Source organism: Myotis myotis, unplaced genomic scaffold, assembly GCF_014108235.1.
Source record: "Myotis myotis isolate mMyoMyo1 unplaced genomic scaffold, mMyoMyo1.p scaffold_m19_p_5, whole genome shotgun sequence".
NCBI classification, from domain to species: Eukaryota; Metazoa; Chordata; class Mammalia; order Chiroptera; family Vespertilionidae; genus Myotis; species Myotis myotis.
Window position 1 is genome coordinate 82975171 of NW_023416357.1, and position 12646 is coordinate 82987816.

At 38.4% G+C, this 12646-nt stretch overlaps 1 protein-coding gene across 3 annotated transcripts in view; it reads right to left on the reverse strand.

Annotated features, from left to right (window-relative positions):
* BAZ1B (bromodomain adjacent to zinc finger domain 1B) overlaps positions 1-12646 on the reverse strand; it is a 78413-nt gene that overhangs the window by 42710 nt on the left and 23057 nt on the right. For 2 of the 3 annotated variants that reach the window (XM_036307950.1, XM_036307952.1), the window contains exons 4-6: positions 11886-12087; positions 8839-8960; positions 4581-4778 (exon numbers count right to left, since the gene is read on the reverse strand). In XM_036307950.1, the coding sequence (XP_036163843.1) occupies positions 4581-4778; positions 8839-8960; positions 11886-12087 (522 nt within the window). The remainder of the gene's footprint in view (positions 1-4580; positions 4779-8838; positions 8961-11885; positions 12088-12646) is intronic. The other variant, XM_036307951.1, reaches the window with a different exon arrangement.

Genomic DNA, 12646 nt, shown 5'->3' on the forward strand with positions numbered 1-12646 from the left:
ACTGAGAAGAATACAACATCATTTTTGTGGCATTTCTACCAAAAATTCAGACTAAATCTACTCATGATAAAATAAATCCAAACTGAAGAGCATAATAATTAGGTTTTTAAAAGGCAAAGAAAATTTGAGGGACTGTTCTGGATTAGAGGAGATTAAAGAGACATAATAAATAACAAGTAAATGGATCCTACTGAAACCAAAACAAAATTGGGGGGTGGAGAGGCAGCTAAAAGGACATTAATGGGATAAATGGTAAAATTTGGGTAAAAACTGTAAATCAAGTTAGTTTACTGATTTGATAACTATACTAGAGTTACATTAGAAAACATCCTTGTCTTTAGGAAAGACACATTCAAGTACTTTTTAAAAGAGCATCCTGTCACCCTGGCCAGTGTGGTCAGTGGTTAGAGCATCAGCCCATGCACTGAAGGGTCTTGGGTACGATTCCTGTCCCTTCAGGGCATGTACAGGAGCCAACCAATTGAGGTATGTCTCTCACATTGATGTCTCTCGCTCTCTCCCACCTCCCTCCCTTCCACTCTCTCCAAAAAGCAATGGCAAAAATATTCTCAGGTAAGGATTAACAACAACAAAAAATCCTACATAATAAAAAGGTAATACGCAAATTGACCATCACTCCAACACACAAAATGGCAGGGGAGGGCAGTTGTGGGCAATCAGGCAAACAGGGGAGGCAGTTGGGAGGGACCAGGCCTGCAAGGGACGGCAGTTAGGGGTGATCAGGCCTGCAGGGGAGGGCAGTGGGGGGGACCAGGCTGGCAAGGGAGGGCAGTTAGCGGTAACTGGGCCAGCAGGGAAGGGTAGTTGGGGACGATCAGGCCTGAAGGGGAAGGCAGTTGGGGGCAACCAGGCTAGCAGGAGAGGACAGTTAGGGGTGACCAGGCCGGCAGGAGAGGGCAGTTAGGACAATTGGGCCGGCAGGGTAGTAGTTAGGGGTCAATCAGGCTGGCAGGGGAGTGGTTAGGGGGTGGATCAGGCTGGCAGGCAGAAGCGGTAAGGGGCAATCAGGCAGGCAGGCAGGCGAGTGGTTGGGATCCAGCAGTCCCAGATTGTGAGAGGGATCCCAGATTGGAGAGGGTGCAGGCTGGGCTGAGAGACATGCCCGTCTCATGCACGAATTTTGTGCACCGGGCCTCTAGTAATAATAATAAGGGCATCCTGTCTTACAACCTACTCTCAATTGTCTCAGAAAGAAAAATTTTTGTGTGTATGTATGTATGTATGTATGTATTAAAAGAGAAAATAATAAAACAAATATGGTAAATGTTAACATTTGAGAAATCTACGTGGAGTACAATCTACATGAAGGGAAATGCTTTATATTATTTTGTCAACTTTTCTATATGAAATTATTTATTTCAAAATAATGTTTTTAAAATATATTAAAAACCATACTAAATTACCCCAAATTAATTAAGGATTCCCAATTTTAAAAGTGTTATTTTCTTGTTATGTTTCTATCTAAAAGCTTCCCCATTAGTGGCTGATGCTCTAACCACTGACCCACACTGGCCAGGGTGACAGGTTGCCCTTTATAACAGTTCAAAATAAGAGTTCAAACATTATGGATAGAATAACAGAACACTAGAGCTGCATGTATTACAAAGGGAAATGAACTAAGATGACTGATCTCATCTTAAATGACAATTACCTTATTACCCATTGTTTTGTAAAACATTCCTCCAAGTCATTAGGCCTATAAAAAAAGGTTATCCCTAAACTCAACTGTCAGTAGCATTTTTCTCCATAACAAGCAGATTTTTATTTTTTACTTTTTTGTTAATCCTCACCTCAGGACATTTTTCAATCAATTTTTAGAAAGAGTGGATCAAACTTTTTCATTCAGTAAAATCTAAAGACATTTTTACCTATAAATACTCAGTCCTTTCATGTTATTCACATACTTCTTTTTTAAATGATTTTTATTTTAATTTTATTTTTACATATTTTTGTTGATTTTCAGAGAGGGAGGGAGAGGAAGAGAGAGATAAGATAGCAACATTAATGATGAGACAATCATTAATAGGCTGTCTCTTGCACACCCCTACTGGGAATCAAGCCCACAACTGCTCTTGACTGGAATCGAACCTGGGACCCTTCAGTCCACAGGCTGACACTTTATCCACTGAACCAAAAAAGCTAGAGCATGGTCACATACTTTAATCACTAAACTAAAATACATAAAAGACAGCTATCAAATAAGAGGAAAACATTAAAGGACTCAAATGATCCATGAGCCTAAAACCCATTCAGAGATCATTTTATATAGGATTCTCACACAGTATAGATAGTAATCTCATGTTATAACCACCAAAAGCCATCAGTTTCAAAACATACAGCAATGAAATAACGTATTAAAATATCCTTTCAGTAAATAAAAATACCAAGAAAATAAAAATATGAAGGAAAAAAATTAGGTTTACTATAGTTCCATGGAAAATTTAGTCCTGATCTAAAAAAAGCCAATTAGTTCCTAAATTCTTCTTTTTCACAAATGAAAATTTAAAGAGCATAATGAAAGATAATAATCACGCTGGTCTAGAATAAGAAAACATTCTAAATGCTAAACTATGGTTAGAGGTTTTTATCAATGTTTAAATAAATAAATTTATTTCTCAATGTACTTTTGTCAGCAAAATCAACCTAAGATAATTACAATAATTTAGTTACATGACTGGAGATATCCTTAGTTTTTCACAATTAAAAACAAGGGAGGCATCAACAATAAAAAATATATTTTAAAAAAATCAAGGGAGACATGAAACAGACTGACATACCTTGATGTGGGGTTGGGGGAACAAGAAGAGATAAACCAAACAACATATATACACTGGAGGCCCAGTACACGAAAATTTGTGCACTCATGTGTGTGTGTGTGTGTGTGTGTGTGCGCGCGTGTGCGCGCGCGCCCTCAGGAGATGTCCAACTGATGGCTTAGTTTAGCCTCCGAGGGCAACTACCAGCGGGCCGATCTGGGGATGGCCCCCCTGCCGCTGACACCCCCCAGATCGCCATCCTCTCCCTCTGCCTGCTGCTGCCTGCTTGCCGGCCCCAATCCCAGCTAACTGGTTGTTCCTCCATTTGGTCGATTTGCATATTAGGCTTTTATTATATAGGATATGCATAGCCCATGGACATGAGCTATAGGGTAGTAAAGACCTGGGTGTGTGTGTGTGGGGGGGGGGGTGCGGGTGCGCAGATAAGGGTTAGGAGAAGAGAAAAACGGGAATGGGAGGAGGGAATGGAAGATATCTGTAATACTATCAACAATAAAAAATACATTAAAAACAAACCATCAAACAAACAAGAGAGGGAGCCTCAGTGGTTGACCATTTACCTATGACCAGGGCACATGGCCAGGGTGGCAGGCTCAATCCCCAGTGGGGGTAGTGCAGAGGCAGCCAATCAATAATTCTCTCTCATTATTGATGTTTCTATCTCTCCCTCTCCCTTCCTCTCTGAAATCAATAAAAATATGCAAGAAAGGGGGTGCTCTCCCTCCTGAAAGTATGCCCATGCCTTTCCCTTCTCTTCCCTTCCCTCCCCCAACCTCTCTCTGCCCCAGATTCCTGGCTTGTTATCATTAGCTTCCTCACTCCCAAATTCCAAGGGCCCTTCCTTTACCCCTATAACTTGTTTCCTAAGCCCATTTCTTCCAGGAATTACTTTTTCTACCTCTGTGATTTACCCAATAAATGTTCTCTTACCAAAAATAAATAAATAAGGATGGGGGAGAAAAATCCTGGAACTCAGACTTTATTTTAATGGACCAGGGGCTCTCTCCTTCCCCTTCTGGCCCAGAGACCAAGATGAAAACATCAGTATGCAAATAAGTAAATTTACCACCACCAGAAGCATAAATACTCTCACAACCTACATAAAAAACTCTCACAAACTACATTATAATTTCACTGAAGAAACCCTAAATGGAAAAGATAACCAGAGATCAAAGGACAATCTCTTGGCTTTTGTCATTCACTTTATATTGCTTCTAATTAGACTAGCCTCTGTTTCCCCATCTGGAAAATAAGATTAAGATATTTTTACATACTATACAACTTCATAATAATGTTCTGTAGATCAAATGAAATAAAGAAAAAACCGTGTTCTCAAGAGGAAAATCCTAGATTTTCTACTCACCTGACATACAAAGTAATACTCATTCCAAGTCCTTTTTCAAGGCTACCGGTATATTTGATCATCTTTTCTGATGTATAAAATCAATTTTCATTTTTAGGATTCAATTTGCAAAATATTTTTTGTGTTTATACCATACCTCATTATAAGAAGGATCTGAGGTTAAAAAGTACATGTATGTAGTTTGCTTCTTAATTATGTAAAAAATAAATTGAACTAGGGGAGATACTCAACGTGACCTCTCCCCTAACAACCCCACAAATCACAACCTATATGAAATAGATATCTGAAAATTTTTGAATTCCTTATCTGATGTTAGAGTTCAAAATCTGCTCTAAATCTAATCTATTGGACCCATCTGGGGAAATAAACTCATCTAATAGTGTTCTATCCTGCTGTCCAAAAATTAATAGTGACCTTACCTTGTATGGATCAAGTAAAAAGTCACTGAACTTGCTAGGTAGGGAATATTTCTTCACCAATTCATCTTCTACCACCCAAGGTGCATTTTCACCAGTGCCAGCCCGTAAGGCATTATGCCGTATAAAGTATCGAAGTATCTCCTTATTTGGTGGGCGTTCTGTACGAATCAAGCTGTCTGCTGGCACATTACTGATGATCTAGGTTAACAAATATAAACAACTCATCACTAGGGTGAAAGAACAATTAACCAATGAGAACAAAGATTTATTTTCTCTCCAGAAAAATCATAATTCCATCCATAAAATAAAGCTATAAACCAGGAAGAAAAAAGAATAATTGTCAGAGACAGGATGTTAATTAATCCCCAGGAAATCTGTCAATATGTATCAAAGTCCTAAAAATGTATATACTCACAAATATGAGTACTCAACAAATTCTCATATTTAAAAATTTAGAAATAAATAGACCAGTCATCAACTGCTTATAAAAGCAGAAAAAGGGATGGGAGGAATACATAAATATCTTCAATAAAGGATTCATTTTTAAGATTAAAATACATCCATAATGAATACCCTGAAGCCATGGGGGAAAATACTTTTCTCAATCAGGACAAACTTATCAGAAATCATCTAGGGCAGCAGTCACCAACTGGTGGTCCGTGGACCACTGGTGGTCTGTGAGGGTTGAAAGGTTGGCGACCGCTGATCTAGGGAGCTATTAAAATGCATATGCTAGCCCTAACCGGTTTGGCTCAATGGACAGAGCGTCAGCCTGCGGACTGAAGAGTCCCAGGTTCGATTCCAGTCAAGGGCATGTACCTTGGTTGTGGGCACATCCCCAGTAGAGGGTGTGCAGAAGGCAGTTGACCAATATTTCTCTCTCATCAATGTTTCTAACTCTCTATCCCTCTCCCTTCAGCTCTGTAAAAAAAAAAAAATCAATTATATATATATATATATATATATATATATATATATATATATATATATATATTTTAAAATGCATACGCTAGCACTGGCCAATGTGGCTCAGTTGGGCTGAGCATCATTCCATGCACGGAAAGGCTGCCAGTTCAATTCCTGGTCAGGGCACATGCTGAGGTTGCAGGTCTGATCTCTGGTTGGGGTGTGTATGAGTGTTCAATCAATGTTTCTCTCTCACATCACCATCAATGGTTCTCTCTGTGTCCCTTCCTCTCTCTAAAAATCAATATAAACATACTTTTAAAATGTCTGGCAGTAGAGCCTGAGCATCCACTTTTTTTCCCCCTGCTTTACTTTTATTACTTACTAGAGGGCTGGTGCACCAATTTGTGCATGCGTGTGGGGTTGGGGGGGGGCAGCCCAGGGGAGGGGCCACGGACAGTTGGCTGACTGGCCCCACCCACGATGGTGAATTGGTGGATTCACGGGGTTGGGGGGGCGGGGCGGTTGGGGGCAGGACTGGCAGAGGGGAGGCTGCAGGAGGTTGGGGGGTTGGGGGAGCCAGCTGGCCGCTGCAGTGCACACATCAGAGCGACCAGTCATTCCATCATTCTGTTTGCTTGGCTTTTATGTATATAGAAGATTTTATGCTGAATTTACTCCGAGGCTATTAGGTTTTTGTTTCTACAGTTTTTTCTGGGGTATCTTTTTCTTCTTGCCACCTGCTCTTCTGGTTTAGGAACAATCTGCTCTTTTTCAGTGAGGTTCATCTCAATGTGGCAGGGAGAGCTCATATATAGTTTAATCCTCCAAAGAGTTCTGTAAGTTCTGCATCACCTCTTGAGAGCTCTGTTGTGCTCAATGACCAGAGAATCTATATCTAAACCCTGAAGTTCAGCATTACTCTCTGCATTTTTAAACCTGTGTTGCAAAAATTTGGCACTTTTTGGGCCACAGACCCTGTGCCCAGCCCCACTGTTTGGACTGGACACATCCACCAATTCACCATTTTATTTTTTATTTATTTATTTTTTTAAATATATTTTATTGATTTTTTACAGAGAGGAAGGGAGAGAGACAGAGAGTCAGAAACATCGATGAGAGAGAAACACCGATCAGCTGCCTCCTGCACATCTCCTACTGGGGATGTGCCCGCAACCCGGTACATGCCCTTGACCGGAATCGAACCTGGGACCTTTCAGTCCGCAGGCCGATGCTCTATCCACTGAGCCAAACCGGTTTCGGCCAATTCACCATTTTAATGATGGAATGGCAAACATTACTTCTCTAAATTGACATCCTTCAGATACTTGGTGATTTTTCAGATATGTATACCATCAATGGCCTGGACAGTTTCACATGTTCTTAAAGTGAACTTAAAAATTTGAACTTCCTAATTTGCATGATTCTGTGGGGTTTTCTGGGTCAAGTGAATAGCGAACAATTTTCAACATGTCACCTCTGGCTGCTTTCGGAAAGAGCTACTACGTTTTTAATAAACTCTCCTGGTGACCATCACATACACCACAACCTGAAAATACTGTTTTCAAAGAATGTTACGACATCACAGATAGTTACCAGAGAGAAAAGGAAAAAGAAGCTACAAAATAGTATGTATATAATATTCCTACTTTTAATTCTTTTTGCAATATGTTTTTATTGATTTCATAGAGGGAGCGAGAGAGATAGAAACATCAATGTCAAGAATCACTGATTGGCTGCCTCTGGGTATCAAGCCTACTACCTAGGCATGTACCCTGACCAGAAATCAAACTCTGACCTCTGGTTCAGACTGAGCCATACCGGTAGGGCAAATATTCCTACTCTTAAAAGTCACTTAAAAGCTAACAACCACCATTAATCACAACTATATTCATCAATTATCATCTCTGAGTATGGGATTAGAGATGTCTTTTTTCTTATTTGTATTTTCTATCTTCCTGTGAATAGTATTTACTACATGTGAGCAAAACAATTTACATTCAACAATAAGAATATGAATAATTAGGAAAGTGGTTGAGACTCCCTAGCAATGTTTTAACTAGTTACCTTCCTGAATGAGGAAGAAACTTTTAGTGAAAAATTGTATTTAACATTTAAGTTTAAAATATAAAGAAATCCTAACAATTTAGGTATGTCTTCAGATCATCCTATATAATAAAACCCTAGTATGCAAATCAACTGAACAACCAGTCGCTATGACGCACACTGATCACCAGGAGGCAGACGCTTAACACAGGAGCTCTCTCCTGGTGGAAGCCGGGCTCATGGCTGGTGAGCACAGCGGCAGTGGAGGGAGCCTCTCTCGCTGGCTTAGGCCATGGGGAGCGGGCCTAAGCCAGCAGTCAGACATCCCCTGAGGGGTCCCAGACTGCGAGAGGGCGCAGGCGGGGCTGAGGGACAGCGTCCCCCCAGCCCCCCAGTGCATGAATGCCATGCACCGGGCCTCTAATTCACTATAAAACAGTCAAAATGGAATTAAGACTTGTCAACAAATTTGAGGTAGGGGAAAAAACTCTAAAGAAGCAAAAGATCTGGGTTATAATCCGTCCCAATCTCATTTACTAAATTAGGAGCTTTGACAATTATTAAGCTTCTCGGGCCTTAGCTATTTTTTCTATAAAACAGTTAAACGTGAAGAAAAATGTGCAGCTCTCTTCCACACACAACCTCCCATCCTCCTTCTTTCTAACAATTTACATACAGGTATGAGTACCTGAAAGTAATATGGCATTATTTCATAGACTCTAAGGTGCTATTAATAAAAGACATTATTTTATACACCACTAAGAAAAAAATTTATGCCAACTGATTTTAAGATATATACTGATTCTAAATACATTAAAAATATAAAAGATGAACATCTTAGAATGAATAAAACACAGTACTAAGTTACTTTAAGGGTATTTACTGTTTCAGGTTGTTAGTTCCAGATTCTTTGCAAAAGCATTGATTACTGTTGACTCGGTTTCTAAATTAAATTACATTACAAATTGCTCTACTTTTATCTGGGAAGAGCTATTATCTCAGGAAGTCTATAACTGCTGGAAACAGATTCTTATTTTTCAAACTGAATTTGAAGCTCAAATGCAAATTACTCTTAACCTTAATAAGTCCTATTAAAAGGAAAAAACAATCTTCTAAGAAAGAAAATACAGTTTGACTTAAAGTCATAATTACTAAGACTAGAGAACTAGAAAAGCACTCAGAATTTGTTACAGAAACACATTCATTTACATTTTTCTTTAGCACATTTTCTCTAAGAAAACCAGCCCTATGATATTTTCTTAAACATCTATGTAAGTAACAGGGTTAACATAAAGTGCCAACTAACCTTATCTTCATTTTGTAGTTTCACATCATATTTGTGAGGCAGAAATTTTGGAGGAGCCCATTTCCTTTCTCCTTTTTTTAATGAAGTAGGGAGTTTTCGTGGAGATCTACGTGCTCTGTCATCTAGTCAAATCATTAGAAAATTAGTGAAAATAAGAATTCTTTTAATTCTATTCATTCATTCATAATTGTCTTATTGAACACCTACTCTGCATCAGGCACTGAATGATGGGGCACCAAGATGATTCATAAAATCCTTACCTGAACTAGCTAAAGTCTATGGGCAGAGTCAACAATAATTATAATACAATGTGGTAAATATTATTACAGAGGTGGGTACACAAAAATAATATGAGGAGAGAGCAGCAATGTTTAACTTAGGAAGATAGGCAGAAAAAGCCTAGAAAGAACATGACTTGTTCAGAGAATGCAAATAATGAGTAAATATAATCGGGACTACAGTAAAAAATCAGACTAAAGAAGTAAGAAGGGCAAACTATAAAGGACCTGTACACCATTTAAAGAAATTGGAATTTATCTTGTAAGCTCTAGGAAAACAAAGGATTTTTGGTCTAAGTAAGCAGATGCATATTTTCTAAAGATGGCAAAAGAACAGAAAAGGGTTAGGGTTAGGGTCAAGGTTAAGGGAAACTGTGGTATCAAATAAGTTAAAGGTATGACTGTGACCAACAGTGTAAATGTAACAGAAAAGCAAAACAGAAGAAATCAGTAGAATTGGCAAGAATTGGCACCTATAATCTTATTAGCAACAGTGTCAGGAGTAAAGAAGCAGAAGTTAGACTATCATAGCACAGTAAGTGGAAACAGTATCTCATGAATCTTGGTTTGAATGAGTAAGACAGAAATAAAACAACAGAATCAAGGGAGGATATGTTTTTGTTTTTAGAAAATGGGGCTTCATTTATAAATTGAGAAAAATAAACATGAGAAAGGGTTAAAGAACACTGTAGAGTAGAACAATAAAAGTTCACTCAACCCTAGAGAAAGTAGGAGGAAATGGAATTCAAAGTCAAAGCATTTTAGCTCCCTTCTCTGATGGAAGAATGTAGAAATTTAAAACAGGGAGGTTAAGAACAAGCTGAAAGTTTGTCTAATACATTTTTCCCCATAAAGTAGAATGAAAGGTCACCTAAGTGAGAAAAAATTTAGTATACTGGAATTTGCCTATCATTTCTATGGAAATTCTAATCAATTTTTCCCCTGAAAACACTCAGTAGACATCATAACACTAATTCTTCAGCCTGTCCACCACCCTTTCCACATACTAGCAATAGTATTATATATATCCCAATAATTAAAAACTAAATTAAGGCATATAACACCATAAAAAACCAAAGCCTAAAACATAGAAGTTGCCGAAACCGGTTTGGCTCAGTGGATAGAGCGTCGGCCTGCAGACTGAAAGGTCCCAGGTTCGATTCCGGTCAAGGGCATGTACCTGGGTTGCGGGCACATCCCCAGTAGGAGATGTGCAGGAGACAGCTGATCGATGTTTCTCTCTCATCGATGTTTCTAACTCTCTATCCCTCTCCCTTCCTCTCTGTAAAAAATCAATAAAATATATATTAAAAAAAAAAAAAAAAAAAAAACATAGAAGTTCCCTGGTACACGATGCCAAAGTCATAAAATTAACAATTGTTAACATATTGTTGGTAGTTCAAGGATCTGTTTCCAGAAAGTGTTAAAGACATATTATCAGGCAACGCCTAACCAAAAAATTTATTAAGATAAGTTATAAGAATATTAAGTAATGAACATATTAGAAAACTTCAGTATCAAAAAGAAGAAAGAGAGAAACTGAAAAACATAAACATTAGCATTCACAATACAGAGGGGAAAACAAAACTGAAGTATCAACACTGGGGTGAATCAACTACAACAGTTAAGTATCCTTGGGGAAATTTTAATTAGTTAATTGTTCCCCTGGGACTAGATAAGGAAATCCCTCTAAAACACATCTGCATATATCCAAAATACCTGGAAAGACAAAATAGAATGGAAAACAGAGCGCATAGCACTCTAATTCTAATTCAATCTCTGTATGTAACACTTAAATAAGAGGTTAAGATTATTTGATCCTCTAACAGTCATAGGGAGGGGGGGTCAATATACACAAATCCTTTGAGTACTCATATTTTAAGACAGAAGTAATCTATTACAGTCAAATTCTTTTATTTATATAGATTTTTTCCCCCAAATTAAGGTTTCAGAGGCTGAATAATTTTCCCAATGGACAAAGTCTCAATTGTTCAACTTTTCAAACAGTATTGTTAGAATCGCCAAGTCCCCAAAAATTACTCTTAGATATCATAATGTTTCAAAATTCTGGCAGCTCCTATGTGGGAGGGACTTGAGTTACAGGACTTAGATAAAAGGAAGTATCTTAAAATTACCACAATTGGCTTGCACAGTGCAAAGTAATGGAGATTAGAATTTGCCCCTTCTACTCTAACCCCGCTTCTCCACACACAGACTATGTATTTTCCAACTTAAAGAGACAAGGAAAGCAAACTTTCTTTGCCATCTTGAGTAGCTAGGTATGTGCACACAGATTTCTAAGAGGAAATGCCTTCCGAGGGAAGACTTAAATCTTTATTTGCTTTACGGACTTTTCTCTTTTTCTTTTTGGTTAATCCTCACCCATGGATATCTTTTCCATTGATTTTTTTTTTTTAAAGAGAGTGAAAGGGAGCTAGGGAGGGAGAGAGAAGGAGAAAGAGAGACAGACAGACAGACATAGACCAGTTTCCTCCTGCATACACCCTGACCAGGGTCGGGGATTGAACCTGTAACCTAGGTACATGCCCTTGACCAGAATGGAACCCAAGACCTTTTGGTGCATGGGGCAATGCTCTAAACACTGAGTACACCAGCCAAAGCGCTTTATATTTTAGTTGTTTGCTGAATCACAAAAGAAAGGCATATCTACCTACAAAACTCATTTACAAATCACAAATTACTTGTTAGAGAACTCAAAAAGATTTGTGTATAATAGGAGTCACAAAGGAAAGCTAGCATCACACATACTAATATTCTCTCTCCTTCCTTCATCCTCTTTTACAATTGCCTCCTTCTTCTGGTGCTCCTGAGCAATTTGGCTAGAATTCTCTTTGTCACTTGAGGGAGAATCACAGGCACCATCAGGTTTCTTTTCAGTGGCTTCTTCATCCACTTTCTCCAAAGGATGAATCTTCACAATCCTCACCTTGAGCATTTTTTCCTTCCCAACCTATAAAGGAGACAGGAATGAAAATCAGCGATAATAAATAAAAACTAGAAAACCTAAAGATAATGTTTAGAATATATTAGCCAATATACCTACATTGCACCCCACCTAACAAAAATTCACTAAACCTCCAAAGTACCAACCAAGTACAGTGATTTTTTTCCAATTTTATTTCTGACTTCTATGCTAAAAAATGACATATTACACCCTAGCTAGTTTGGCTCAGTGGATTAACAATCCACCTGTTGACTGAAGAGTTCAGGGTTCAATTCCGGTCAAGGGCACATGCCTGGGTTTCAGGTTCAATCCCCAGTGGGGGACATGCAGGAGGCAGCCTATCAATGGTTTTCTCTCATCATTGATGTTTCTATCTCTCTTTCCCTCGCCCTTCCTCTCTGAAATCAATAAAAACATATATTTTTTAAAATGACATATTTAGCCCCTGACTTCATTTCTTCATTCTTTTTCTACAATACCTATGTATTTCTTTTTCTTTATTTTTCAATTAAAGTTAACATTCAATATTATATTAGTTGCAGGTGTATACAGTATAGTGATTAGA